The sequence below is a fragment of the Medicago truncatula genome, chromosome 7, assembly GCF_003473485.1.
Source record: "Medicago truncatula cultivar Jemalong A17 chromosome 7, MtrunA17r5.0-ANR, whole genome shotgun sequence".
Taxonomy (NCBI): Eukaryota; Viridiplantae; Streptophyta; class Magnoliopsida; order Fabales; family Fabaceae; genus Medicago; species Medicago truncatula.
In genome coordinates, this window is record NC_053048.1 from 40066075 (window position 1) to 40079793 (window position 13719).

Here is a 13719-nt window from a genome sequence, read left to right on the forward strand (position 1 = left end):
ACAATATCTTACACTACACGGATAATAATAACCAAAATCCTATAAATACCACAAATATACACAAACTCTTTCCAACACATTCCTCAATCTGTTTCTTAGTTTCTTCAAACCGAAGCATCATCATTATTCACTACTACAGGTACAGGTACTATTAATGTTACCTTTATCTTACTTTTCTTCTATTTTCATCATACATATCTGCATTCAAATTAGAATTAGATCGATGTATCTGGATTTAAATTCAGATTTGATTGTTTGTACAAAAAAATCTTAGACTTTGTAGACAGAGGTTTGAAGAATGTAGCTAACATATCAAGGTGTAACGTTGATTGACATCTTTTTTTTTTTTTTGCTTGGATGGACCATGGAAAATCTTTGATTATTGTTTCAGATCCGATCTTGTTGTATATATTCCAACCAAACTTTCAGAAATTATTTTGTTCCATATATATTGTCGTACAATTCGGTTCAACTTGATTACCGGTTCTTTTTATGAGTTTTTTGTATGTCAAAGAATAGTGAAATTAACAAGTTTTATTTACATATATTTATGTAGATATCACTGTGTCAAGCAAGATGGAAGAATCCAATATTCCAATCAAGATTGATGATAAATCAGCAGGTGATGTAAAAGAAGATAAGGTTGAGATAGAAAAAGATCTGGAGATTAAATCAGTAGAGAAAGATGATGAGAAAAAGGAAAAGAAGGATAAGGAGAAGAAGGACAAAACTGATGTAGATGAGGGTAAGGATAAGAAGGACAAAGAGAAGAAGAAAAAAGAAAAGAAGGAAGAGAATGTTAAGGGTGAAGAAGAAGATGGTGATGAAAAGAAGGATAAGGAGAAGAAGAAAAAGGAAAAGAAGGAGAAGGGAAAAGAAGACAAAGACAAGGATGGTGAAGAGAAGAAATCTAAGAAAGACAAGGAGAAGAAAAAGGACAAGAATGAAGACGATGATGAAGGTGAGGATGGAAGTAAGAAAAAGAAGAATAAGGATAAGAAAGAGAAAAAGAAGGAGGAGGATGAGAAAGAAGAGGGTAAAGTATCTGTAAGGGATATTGATATAGAAGAAACCGCGAAAGAAGGTAAAGAGAAGAAGAAGAAAAAAGAAGACAAGGAAGAGAAGAAGAAGAAATCTGGAAAGGATAAGACCAATGATCCTAGTAAGCTGAAACAGAAGCTTGAAAAAGTGAATGCAAAGTTAGAAGCACTCTTGGAAAAGAAGGCTGATCTAGAAAGGCAGATTAAAGAAGGTGAAGATGGAGGTCAAGATATTAACGTGAAGGACAAGTAAGAGATATATAGCACAACAGTTCAGAATACCATGGATGATCATTTACTGTAATCATATAATATAATAATGCTTAATTTTGTTTTGTATAATAAAGCTGTTTTCTTAATTTTGAGTGAAAAATGATGCATTTGTGCATATAATGAAGAGACTTATCCAGCTTCTATTTCCATCTTGTCTAGTATTTCTCTTCTTTTTTATTTAGAAATCAGGACCAGATTCTAGAACTCCGACGTCAATCTTACTAATGTCATCGTTGTTACTGTTACTCACTAGTCTAACTGAATCATCATAATCTATAGTTGATTATACTTAAAAGTTATTTGTATTCTCTAATAATATACCAGTGAAAACTACACTTCAATATACACCAACATTTTTTGGCAACTTCATAGTTACACTTCAATATAACATGTGCTTTCTTTGACGGAAATTAGACCAAGATTGTCATTGTTACATATGATACAGTCAACTCATTCAACCATGGTGGAATTATATTTCTTCCTCTATAGTCTAGTGGTTAAGAAAACATAGTGTTACATAGTTAGTAAGTAAGAAAGAATGAACACATTATTATTACCCAAAAGATCGGTTTTGCTTTTGTTTTCCATCCTCTTATTCATAATTGTCGTTACCATTAGTAATGCAGAAGATGAAGAGGCAAATTACATGTCCGACCTTTTGTTTTGAAATCACTAACCTCAACTCCCTCTAACTGGTCTAACAAAACTCACTACTGCAAATGGAATGGCATCAAATCTCAGTCAGTGCCCTCTCTAATCTTACTCACATTGATCTCCACAACAATTCACTCACTAGTCCTTTGCCTTGTTTGTCAAATTCCGTCATGCTTGAAACCTTGTACCTTGGTCACAATAACTTCACCTCCATGCTAGACTTTTGCTTTGTATGGACAAATAGTCTTAGAACCTTCAACCTTAGCAATAACTTGAATCTTGTCCCATGGGTAATTCCATTGGGTTTAATTGATTCCTCGTTGTTGCACACCCTTGATCTCGAAGCTACAAATATCATAGATTCCTTGGAATCGGGAATGTTTGATTGGTATCCGAGTTTGCATACTGTTTTTCTCTCTAACAACATCACCAGACCTCTTCCCCTGTCTCTTGGCCAAATTATTTCGCAACAATTAGGTGGAGGACAAAATGAAACTGCTTCTAGTCATGGAGGGCCATCTAAAGCAAGACTTACACCTGTTTGGATTGTATGTATGTATGTATATGATACCCATTCTATATTTAAACATTTTACCCGTTATATCTGAGAGATTTAACAATTTAAAGTTACTGATTATATCTTTACGAATATTTTTTTGACTAGTTTAGTTTTACCAACTTACTCTTATTACTTTTGTGATGATAGAATATTGTTCATAATTATCATTAAATTTTTTGAAACAATGTAGGGGCATTGATGTTAGGCGTCGGAATTGTAATACTTATTGTGATTATTTTTAAACGCAAGAGGTATTCTATTTTAGTACAGAGGTGGATCTTCAAAAAAAACAATGAAATCTACTGACTACAATGCGGAGGATTTCATACAAAGTTATAATATGTCGGTGCCAATCAAACACTATAGATATGCAGAAGTAAAAAGAATGACAAACTCATTTCGAGATAAATTAGGTCAAGGAGGATATGGTGTTGTGTACAAAGCAAGCTTACCTGATGGTCGTCAAGTGGCAGTGAAAGTAATAAAAGAGTCCAAGGGAAATGGAGAAGAATTTATAAATGAAGTTGCTAGCATTAGTAGAACGTCACGTCACATGTGAACATTGTCTCACTTTTGGGTTTTTGTTATGAGAACAAAAGAGCTCTGATATATGAATTCATGCCCAAAGGATCATTGGATAAGTTCATCCATATAAGTGGATCTCCTGATGCTATTTGTGATTTGGATTGGAACACAATGTACCAAATTGCTACAGGCATTGCTCCTGATGTATTTCAAGGATTTTGCATCTTGATGTCAAACCCCAAAACATTCTTTTGGATTAAGATTTTTGCCCAAAAATCTCAGATTTTGGACTAGCTCAAATATGTCAAAGGAAGGATAGCATTGTATCCATACTTGGTACAAGAGGAACTATAGGATACATAGCACCGGAAGTATTTAGTCGAACATTTGGTGGAGTTTCTCATAAGTCCGATGTATACAGTTATGGTATGTTAATACTAGAAATGATCGGGGGAAGAAAGAATTATGACACGGGAGGGTCATGTACATCGGAAATGTACTTTTCAGATTGGATTTATAAGGATCTTGAGCTAAGTAATAACCTTAATTGTTCTGCAAACTCAGAAGAAGAAAATGATATGGCAAGAAAGATTACTATGATTAGTCTTTGGTGCATTCAAACGAATCCATCAGATAGACCATCAATGAGTAAAGTGATAGAAATGCTTCAAGGACCACTTGGGTCAGTGCCATATCCCCCAAAACCTTTCTTATACTCTCCTGAAAGGCCATCATTACAAATTTCATATGTGTCTTCCAACAATTTGTGACAAATCCAATCTTACTGAAGAATGGTTCCAAAAAATCAAATAAGTTCAGCAAAGACAACGGTGAAAATGTGAATGTAAGGTTGCATATTTTGCTTGAAATTCAATGCATTTTCATATGTTTCTAGTAGGTGAACTTCTTGCTACTAATGAATTTGAAGATATTACTTTTTTTATCTGAGTTTGAACATATGTTCTTTTACTCATTCAACTCCTTTAACTTTTAGTAAGTTGCAGGCCTCATGAATACTTTCTTGCATGTCATCCGATTGTACATGTTTTACAGGCACAAATTTAACACTTCATTGGTTTCTCTTTATAATTAACACTACTCATTATGTTTTTTTAACACTACTAAAAAGAACATAAGTTTATTGTCATACCATCATGAGGAAAAAAATACTTGATATCTCAAAATTTAAGCTTTTAACTTCACTCTCAATTCTCTACCATATAGAATTCTTCAAAGAAACAAGAAATATGTACAAGTCAGTTTATCAGCACTAGTCCTGTTATGTACCAATCCACACAACAGTACGTCTAGCCACAAAATCATCACATACATGTTCCAACGACAATGTAATATTGTGATCAAATGTCATTGGTGGAGGAACAACGCCTGCTCCTGTTGATCCATACCACCAGCAAAAAACTGCGCAGATGCAATAGAAACAGTGCGTTTTTTTTTCCACAAACCATTACTTTCAGCCTCTTTTTGAAATATCAAAATGGATGTCTTAGCAGCAGAATTCAAATCAGTCAAAGTATCACCAAGAGGACCCAATACAGGCTCGTCCAAAACAGGATCCAACGTTTGTGCCAATGACATCTTCCTTCTATGTCCTCTCCCAATAATATACAAATCAAACCCTTTATTCCCTATCTTATTTAAAAGCCTCACAGTTTCCTTCTCATCTTTCACCGCTTTTTCTAAATATCTCATTGTCGGTGTATCAACTGTTTGACACACAAACTCTCTTAAATATTCTCTGTCCATTTCACCAAACTCATCTTCAGGATTGTCCCAAACAAGCCTCACCACTGTTAACTGAACATCCATGTTCCTACTCATTCTCCAAGCATAAGAAAGTGCTTCGCGGTCATCAACACCGCCAATGTAGAACATTGCTATTTTCTTCACTTTAGAATGCTTCTCACCGCCAAAATCACGGTCGACGAAAATGGCTAAACAACATGGTGCTTCTTTTGCTAGGTTCTCCAAAACTATTCTTTTCTGATCTTTGCTTGCATGGTCTCTGTTGAAGATGTTGACGGCTCTAGCGGTGGCTGTGCCGGCGCCTAATCCATCGTAGGTTGGTTGCTTGTATAGAGTTGTTATGATGAGGTTGACGTGTCTGCGGGTGCAGAGGTTTATGATGTCTTTGTGCATGGATTTGTAGTGGGAGACAATTCTGAGTTTGTCAGCAAAGATGGCTTGGCTGAGGTTGTCAAAGCTGCCGAGGTTGTCCCCATTTTCTCGCTTCAAGCTGTATACCTTGCTTGAATTGGAGCGAAATGATGGCTTCCGAGCGTCTCTTATGATTAGCGATGAAGTTGGTCGGTCTGTCATCTTGACCAATTCCACTGCCAACACCTGAATTTGAAATTATAATGTCACAACTAAAATATTCACAAATAAATTCAACCCATTCCTGAAAATTAGGAGAGCTGCTAGCTAGTACACCCTCATACCTGAATTGGGGACCTAACTGATGGACTCGATGCTTTGAGAAGGTCGATGATGGCATCCGCATCGTGTTTTGAGTGGACACAAGCCAACACTCTAAGCGGTGAGTCAGGTCGTGTGCCATGCATACTTTTCCTTTGACTTCCAAGAAGTTTGCTTGATGTAAGGGTTTTTGCGATGATAGCCAAGACAGGACCAGCAATAGCTGTCATTAACCAACATGCCAACAACATCACCACATATGTTTGGCTATTTAGTTCCTACATCACAAGTATATATATGCATACACTTTATGTTACTATATGTTGTACAATAATATAACAAACCTAGCAGTTTTTCGATCACTAAGTCCCTCTTAAGCATACCTAATAAAAAAAAATTAAATTACATGGAAATAATAAAAAATAAAATTATTGCAGTGTATCTCGAGTTTTCAGTTGTTTCAGTTTTTACTTATGTTAGAAGATCAAACATTAAATGGATGAATGAGTGGTATGAAAAAGGATATGTTATTGGACAAAACATACACAATTTCTCATTTCCTATGACTAAATCTTAGCAGTGGGATTAATCAAATGATTAAGGGTGTTGATCTTAAATTATTAGATTAATCTAACGACTGATATTCTAATGGAGAGAGTCAGGAGCAATTGTAAAAGATCTAGCTATGTGAGCCTTACTTCCTTTTCTTTTCTTTTTTGTACGGATCACTGCTTAATTGATCAAACTTGTAAATTTCACACGGAAATAAAGAATGAGATGAAAAAAGAGTGTGGTCTGGTGCCATTTTAATTTCCGTATTTGCTAATAAACTGTAATCTATAGTATATAATAATTACTATATATGTTAAGGTTGTTTGGTAACTTACTAGGCTATCCATGGCAGTGTATAAAATGATTAGTGGCATTGTCCCTTTAGTGTTCATGAGGAGTGCAAGGGACAATCCTTCCAAAAGTGGCATCTGATATAACCAAGAAACTACAAATACAAACACCATTTTTACCAAGAAAGCCAACACAATAACAATCACAACGGTTAACCAATGTGTGTCTAAAGCCAAATCTTGAATAATAGTTCTCTCCCCAACAATGAGAAAAAACAGTGGCATCATGAATGCAGACACAAAATCGAAAACCTTATCTTGAACTGCATTGTTAAGTGCACCCTTTGGGATAATAACTCCTAAAAAGAAAGCACCGGTTATTGAATGTGCACCTAAACCATGTGAGATTGATCCAATGACCAAAACCATATGAAGAAGAATCACCACTTGTGTCTCAACAAACTCGCGATCACCATTTCCAACTTTTTTAATAAGCCAATTAGCAAAAGGATGGACCAAATAAAAACATACCAACTCAAATGCGAGGACGACAAGTAGTGACCAAAAAGAAGCATAATATAATTGCGTTAGAACCATCAAAAGGAGTGTCCAAGATAACAAGTCATTAATCAACGATGAAGTTAAAGCCAATTGTCCATTTTCTGTTAGCAGAAGCTTTAAATCTGAAAGGATTTTAGCAACTTCAGGGAACTCACTACTGCAAGAAAGTGTCATTCCCCAAAATATTGCACCTCTCATGTGTTTGTCACTATCTGAATGTGGCAACGATTTATGACCCATGTCGGTTACAAGAAGGTAGTATAAGCCAGCACCAACTGGTAAAGTGAAGCCTACACCAGCAATTGCAACAACCATTGCTTTCTTATTGTAGTAAAACCTTGTGATTGGTTTCAAGTCTACTTCTAAGCCAACCAAGAACACATAGTAAACAAGTGTTAATGCTCCCACTGTCTCTAATGGTAACATATTGCTGTAAGGGAATATGCTTTTGAATACATTATTCCATTTTCCCAAAGCAGATGGACCTATTAAAAAACCAGTCTAGCAAAACAATCACAAAGATTAGGTAATGTTTTTCATATACATAAAATATAGTATGAAAAATGTAAAGGATAATCAAATCTTCAGGAGTTTAAAAAATGAGTCATTACAACTATTAGCGAAGAAATAATAATGAAATGAAAGGGTTAGAAGAATATACTTACAAAAATGTTGGGAACAATACGAGGTACATTGCATAATTCAGAGACAAAGAGGAAAATACGATTGAGTAATAAGATAAGAACAAATTGAAGAACAAATACAGGTAGTGTTTCTTCTAAGGAATTTTCATTCCAAAGCAATGAACCGTATGATAATGTCTTATTGAAACACACAAGCGTTGTTTTGTCGGGGTTTTTAATAATGGAATATGTAACGTTTGAGGAATTCATCAATTTTTATTCAATGATGATTTGCATTAGCCAACACTTTTACAATCTTTGAAATCTGCATGCAAATAGGATTGATGAGATATTGCACAATTGTGAAGCAAAATTTGAAATCAAATCCATGAAGGGGGATAGATTTCTTGTCCCCCCTTCTTTACAAAGAGAAATATCAAAATGGGAAGAAAGGGATTTTGTCAAAAAGTGTAGAACATAAGAAAAGCCAACCAGGTCAATGTTGTAGCATGGTTGTTAAGAATTAAGATACGGTTGTCTTCTTAATTTTAGAGAATCCATATTGTTTTCTTTTTTTCTTTACAAATTGTTTTCTTGTGTTTACATATAATCCCTTTGGTTTTTGTTTGGCATAACCCATAAACTAATTGTATTTTTATCAGAGTTGATAACTTAATTTTGAGACGCTAGCGTTTGAATTTATAATCTTTCGTTTTTCTTCTACTTTTACTCTTATTATTTTAATCAAAATCTATTTTTACCTTTTATAATTTATTTTAATTTAAAATACAAAATGCATCTTAAATACAAGGACATGAAACATCAATGATACAATTAATTATTAATATAAATGACATGAAAAATAAGAAAGTCAACCAACACATGACACATCATTAATGAGAGAGACAAATCACTAAAATTGACGAGAGACTTAAAAAAAACCCAAGAAATGTATTACAAGAGAACCAAAATGGTGGTTTTAGAAATATGGGAACTAAAATTTCGATTAAGTTAAAATAAAGTGACCAACATGTATGTAAGCTTGTTTTTAGGGAGGCAAAAGTGATTCTAAGTATAAAAAATAATCATTTACAATGTGTTAAGTCATCGATCAGCATTGGGCTCAACAATGTGGAATATGTGTCGGTGGCAGAGTTCTAGACACTTGATTTACGTAAGAGTTGGTTATTGTGGTTATTTTGCTTTAGCTAAGTTAAACTAGTTTACGATTGGATACAACCGACATAACAAAAGTTTTGCCAAGAGACTTTTGCTACAATTTCTCTCTTTTTCTCTCCTCTCTCTCTTTTTCTTTGTTCTTCAAGCTTTCTTCATTGTTCATCATTGCTGAACTTCAATAATCTTTATCTTCATGTTAGGTGACTACGGACCCAGCAAGACAATATAGCCAGAAAAAGTTACGGGCTCCACAAAACAGTCGTCACAAGGAAAAGAAACCAGATGAAATTGAACTTAACTGTAATGATTTGAGAGAATTCAAATCCTTTTAGATTAATTCCTTTGTTTGGATAGTAATTTGTAGAGTTTTCAAAATGATGGAAATTTATGAAGTATTTTGTTCAAGTTAAATTTAGAGAATTTAAAATGACACCTAAAACCTATAAATTTCAAATTTCTTCCTTGTTATATTTTTTTGAAAACTTTGCGTTTTGGTCCTCATTTTTCTAAGTTTTCAAATTGACATCAATAAATTTTCAAAAGTTGCTAATTGACCCCTACTTTTTTTTAAAAGCTACAAATTGACCCCTCAATTTTTTTAAAAATTACAAATTTGAAAGATACCTTAATATCAAAGATTTATAATTTGAAGCTTATGTTGGCTACTGGTTGTATTATTTTATGGTTTGTAAAATTAGTGAAGGATCAGAGTGAAAATCTTTATCTACGTAAATATGTATAATGTAAGGGTCAATCATTGTACATCCCCGTGTTACACATAACTGAAAATAAAGCTATATACAATTGAGTCCTGATAGGTGAACATCCATAGCTGGCAACCCACCTTATACACCCTCTAGTTGGCATGGTAATTTTGATATTTCAACACTCAATTGAGGGCGTTTTATCAAAACTCACAAACTGTGTAAAAAAAAAAACAATTCAAATAAAATCACGTTTTCTCTTCCTCTCCTCCTCACCGTTCCTCACTCCTCCACCAATACCGTCTGCCGCTCTTTCATCCTCTCCGCCGTCCTCAACACCAATCTTCTCTATTTCCTTCTCTCTCCGTCGTTTTTGTATTTCTCCCACCACTCTTTTTTAGGCGACGGCGGCGGAGCTCTCACCATTCTTTTTAAGTGACGGCAGCGGGGGCGACAACCTCACCTTCAGCCATCATCATCGTCGACCAAGACTACGAGATCGGGAATCTCACCCTTAGTCGTCGTTATCGTTGCAGTCGGAACTGAGAACGAGACGTCGGAATGTCGATGGTGGAGGTGGACATATCAAACACATGAGAGAGATAGCGAGAGTGGTTGGGGTGGAGAAGCCAAAGGAAAAGGAAAGACATGGTAGTTGTTGCCGGAGCTGTGAAGAGAAGGGTGATGATGGTGGTGAAACCTTGAGTTAAACAGTTATGAAGGAAAGAGACGGAAAAGAGAAACATAAAAGCTGTGTTTTTTTTTTTTTTTTTATGTGTGGGGGCATTCATCTTTCTTCAAGATCGGATCATTTTTTTCTTTTGTTTTATTATTTTTCAATAGTGTTTTGTGATGACATTTTGTCATTACTCTTTTAGTAGAAATTTTTCATGTAATTTTAGGGTTTTTTTTATTGGAATTCATGGAGCTGCAAGCCACAAAAGACAAAGAAAATGAAGTTTGAAGTATTGGAAATCGGCCACCGATTTTGCTGCCAATTTGCAGATGATGGACTCGACAAAAATCGGCCGCCGATAAGCATAAATCGGGCGCCGATTTCGCACCATTGGGTCACACATTTGGGATTTCGGCCACCGATTTTGGAGCTCGGTGGCCGATTTTTACTTGCCTATAAATATAAAGAGGTGTTTTCTGATTAAGGGGTCACGAATTTTGAGACCTAAAGACATATTTTGAAGCAGAGACTTGGAGATATGGTGGGAAACCATCGAAACTAAGAGTCAATCATCCTTCACATGTATGAATCCTTTTTCTTAGCTTATACTTTAGCTATGAGTAACTAATTCTTTTGTGGTTAATTCCTGAGATGAATCTGATGTAATCCTACGGGAACCCTAATTTGTTGAACTCCATTGAACATTAATGAAAATTTAGTCTTTATTCATATTACCTTGTGTTTAATGCCTTATGTATGTTTATCATCGACTATTAACCCTAGCTTTATGAATATGCATATTGATCATAGAAATTGAATGACCACTAACCCTGACTTTTAACTCTGAACTAGGTAATATGTTTAACCTAAGTAATCAAGCTAGAGATAGATCATTATTAGGTTATGACATATGGATTAACGTTCTTTTAATACCTCCGCCGGTTTCGAATTCATTTAAGAGATTAAGGGGTTGTCACTTGCGGGGAGAATTCTAGGTCAAAAGATTGGGTAGAATTACTAAGTTAATTCGTCGTGAAACTAAATAATCATTGATTGAATTAGGAAAGCAAATTACCATAGGAGAGCTTCAGAGGATTCGAAGGACTTAACCATTTTTCTCTCAGATTTTCTAAAACCAATCCTTTATTATTTTTAATTCCGTTTATGTTACAAAATCAACTCAACTGCCTAGGGCACCAATATAAATTTTACACATCCTTTTTAATAATGAAATTGCTAAGTAGAAGTTAATACAGTCCTCGTAGAAACGAATTTTTATTACTTCGATTGAATTTGTTTCACTTCTCAAATATCTATCATTTTGCCTTATCAACATGTGTATAGAAGGTACACGGGTGTTTACCAATCTTTTCCTATACAATTTGTAGTACTAGTGTGTAGTTCTAAAAGCATACATATATTAAATAAATAATGCAACAATAGTGGCAAAATCATAAGTTTATCCTTTATGCGCCGTTGGCTACAACAAACATTTTTGTTTGGCCTTCACTTTTTGTTTTGGTTTTTATGGTGGCTAATATTACTCTTAATGGAGCTCATATGTTTTGTTTTTCGGTCTATCTCATTTAGTTTTGAGATTGAATACATCTTAACACTACATCTAGATGAGAATTGCATCTATTTAATGAACCATTTGACGCATTGATACTTGGGGGTATTCAAGTATTTGTGATGCCCACTAATAAGTTCATTTGCCATAGTTATAACAAATTGAACTAACTACAAACTAACTAGGTGGGAAAATACATTGTACAATAGGGCATGGTAATAAGCAAATTGTATTCTCGACCAACACACACGTTTGGTGTAAAATGCCATGTGAAGCCATAATGATTTGAAATGTTAAGAGATAGTAAGTAGTTATTCATAAGCATTATCACTTTGCATTGTATGAATGGGAACACCAAATTGTGTTTTTGTCTCATGATAGAATACCCGAAAAATTGAGAACCATTCTGACCTGTTTTTCATAAACTAAATAAAAAAATTATAAATAAACTTAAAGGCCATAGCATAACCCATAAATTTTTGGTCTCCTAACTTTGCAAAAATTGCAATTTTTGTCTTTTAAAAAGACAAAACAACACTTCTAACCCTTGTATTTACCTTTGGCAAAAGGTTGATTTTGACTCGGTCAACGCATATATGACACATCATTTAAGGAAATATAATGTCAAGTGTGTAATTTTTTAATTAAAAAAAATAAAAAAAACTAGCTAATTAATGATAAAATAAAATAAATGAAAAAAGGGTATTAGCCATAATTCATAAAGATGCTCTAAAGATGATGATGAAGATGGCACCTCACTTAATGTTTGTGATTTTTTTATGAATGATTTCAATGCTTAAGAATTATTATTTTTTAAGTTGGTTCTATAGTTTTCTTTTTGAAAGATTTGGTTCATATGCACTAAATTTTAGTTTATCTTAGCATGTCGCTTATGTTGCTGCTCGAGGTGCTGTTTATGTTGTTAATACTTCATGGCTTCAAGATTGTGACAGGAGAAGAAACTACTCCCCGTTCTAACACACATGCATACAAACTTCTTTTTCCAAATTGTGTGGTATGCTTATTTGTGTTATGTTACTTTTTTGCTAATTCTTGGGTTTTGTTACAGAGATTGTGAATATGCTTCTGCGGAGTTCATAGAATTTGTCGGAAACTTACCACAAATTCTTTTTCGCTTGTAAAATCATTGTCCTTTGAAAAGTTTACAATATAGTAGAACTCGCTGTCTTTGCAAACATTATTGATTTGACACTAAGAACGTCGGCATGCGAGCATTGTGGCAACATGTCGCCAATGAAAGCGGACAACCAGGTGACGGCGAGGTTGAAAACACTACAGCGATGTAGGTGTGGGTGATTGGAGACGTTTGCTAAAACACTCTCTACATATAAGAATTCCATAAAGAAAAATGTTGTAGATCCCGACAAAATTTCAAGCGAAATTATCACGAACACCTTTGTATTGTGTATGTGTATCTTAATATTGTAGCATGATATTTTTTTCCAGCCATCCTTGATTTATGCCTTGAATTCACGAAAGCTCGTGAAATTGCTTGTCGTTATGAATAGCAATACTCTTCCATAAATTATTTTGCCAACGTTTATCTTGGACACTTTTAAGAACCTTAAATGATAGATTTATATAAAAATTTATAATCTGTAATTAAAATTTTTAATGAGTAATAATTTCTTAATTTGCATTCCTTAGAGAAGTAACTCGAGCAATTTTATTTTGTCAAGTGAAAAAGGAAAAAGCTATGGGCTCCAAAAAAAAACTAGATGAAATTGAACTTAACTATAAAACCGTACAGACCATTTTGGGATGGAAGTTGAAAAGAACGAAAGCACAAACAAAGACTATCATAGTAAGAGTAGCAAATTGTGAGAGTGAGAGAGAATTGCAACAGCAGACGCAAACTTTGTATTTTACTTCTTACAAAATCACAAATTTTTAAATTTAGTTTTATAAAATTATAATTTTAGTCTTTTATAATATTGTAGTTTATAGAAGTAGTCTTTATTTTAAAAACATTTAAAAAAAGGATTTATCCTTTAAAATAGACTTTATAAAATGCAAATAAAGACTAAAAGTAAATAATTCTTTTTTGACTAAAATA

At 34.0% G+C, this 13719-nt stretch overlaps 4 protein-coding genes across 5 annotated transcripts; 2 read left to right on the forward strand and 2 right to left on the reverse strand.

Moving 5' to 3' along the window:
• The first annotated feature begins 46 nt into the window (after positions 1-46).
• LOC11446392 (protein PXR1) lies at positions 47-1460 on the forward strand. Of its 2 annotated transcripts, none has more exons than XM_003624589.3 (2): positions 47-139; positions 557-1460. In XM_003624589.3, the coding sequence occupies exon 2, from the start codon at positions 577-579 to the stop codon at positions 1291-1293; it is 717 nt and encodes a 238-aa protein (XP_003624637.1). In that variant the 5' UTR covers positions 47-139; positions 557-576; the 3' UTR covers positions 1294-1460. The 2 variants fall into 2 exon arrangements, with proteins under 2 accessions (XP_003624637.1, XP_024625465.1); XM_024769697.2 differs by having other exon boundaries at positions 54-145.
• Positions 1461-1700: 240 nt separating this feature from the next.
• Positions 1701-3773, forward strand: LOC11442673 (receptor protein kinase TMK1). The gene is made up of 2 exons (XM_039828159.1): positions 1701-2519; positions 2717-3773. Exons 1-2 carry the CDS (start codon positions 2033-2035, stop codon positions 2830-2832), a joined length of 603 nt encoding a protein of 200 aa, XP_039684093.1. The 5' UTR covers positions 1701-2032; the 3' UTR covers positions 2833-3773.
• Positions 3774-4389: 616 nt separating this feature from the next.
• On the reverse strand, positions 4390-6280 carry LOC11435769 (cation/H(+) antiporter 15). Its single transcript, XM_024771021.2, has 2 exons — positions 5511-6280; positions 4390-5412 (listed from the first exon to the last, which is right to left on the reverse strand). Exons 1-2 carry the CDS (start codon positions 5736-5738, stop codon positions 4417-4419), a joined length of 1224 nt encoding a protein of 407 aa, XP_024626789.2. The 5' UTR covers positions 5739-6280; the 3' UTR covers positions 4390-4416.
• On the reverse strand, positions 6182-7316 carry LOC120577070 (cation/H(+) antiporter 15). Its single transcript, XM_039827991.1, has 2 exons — positions 6375-7316; positions 6182-6232 (listed from the first exon to the last, which is right to left on the reverse strand). Exons 1-2 carry the CDS (start codon positions 7314-7316, stop codon positions 6182-6184), a joined length of 993 nt encoding a protein of 330 aa, XP_039683925.1.
• Positions 7317-13719: the final 6403 nt, after the last annotated feature.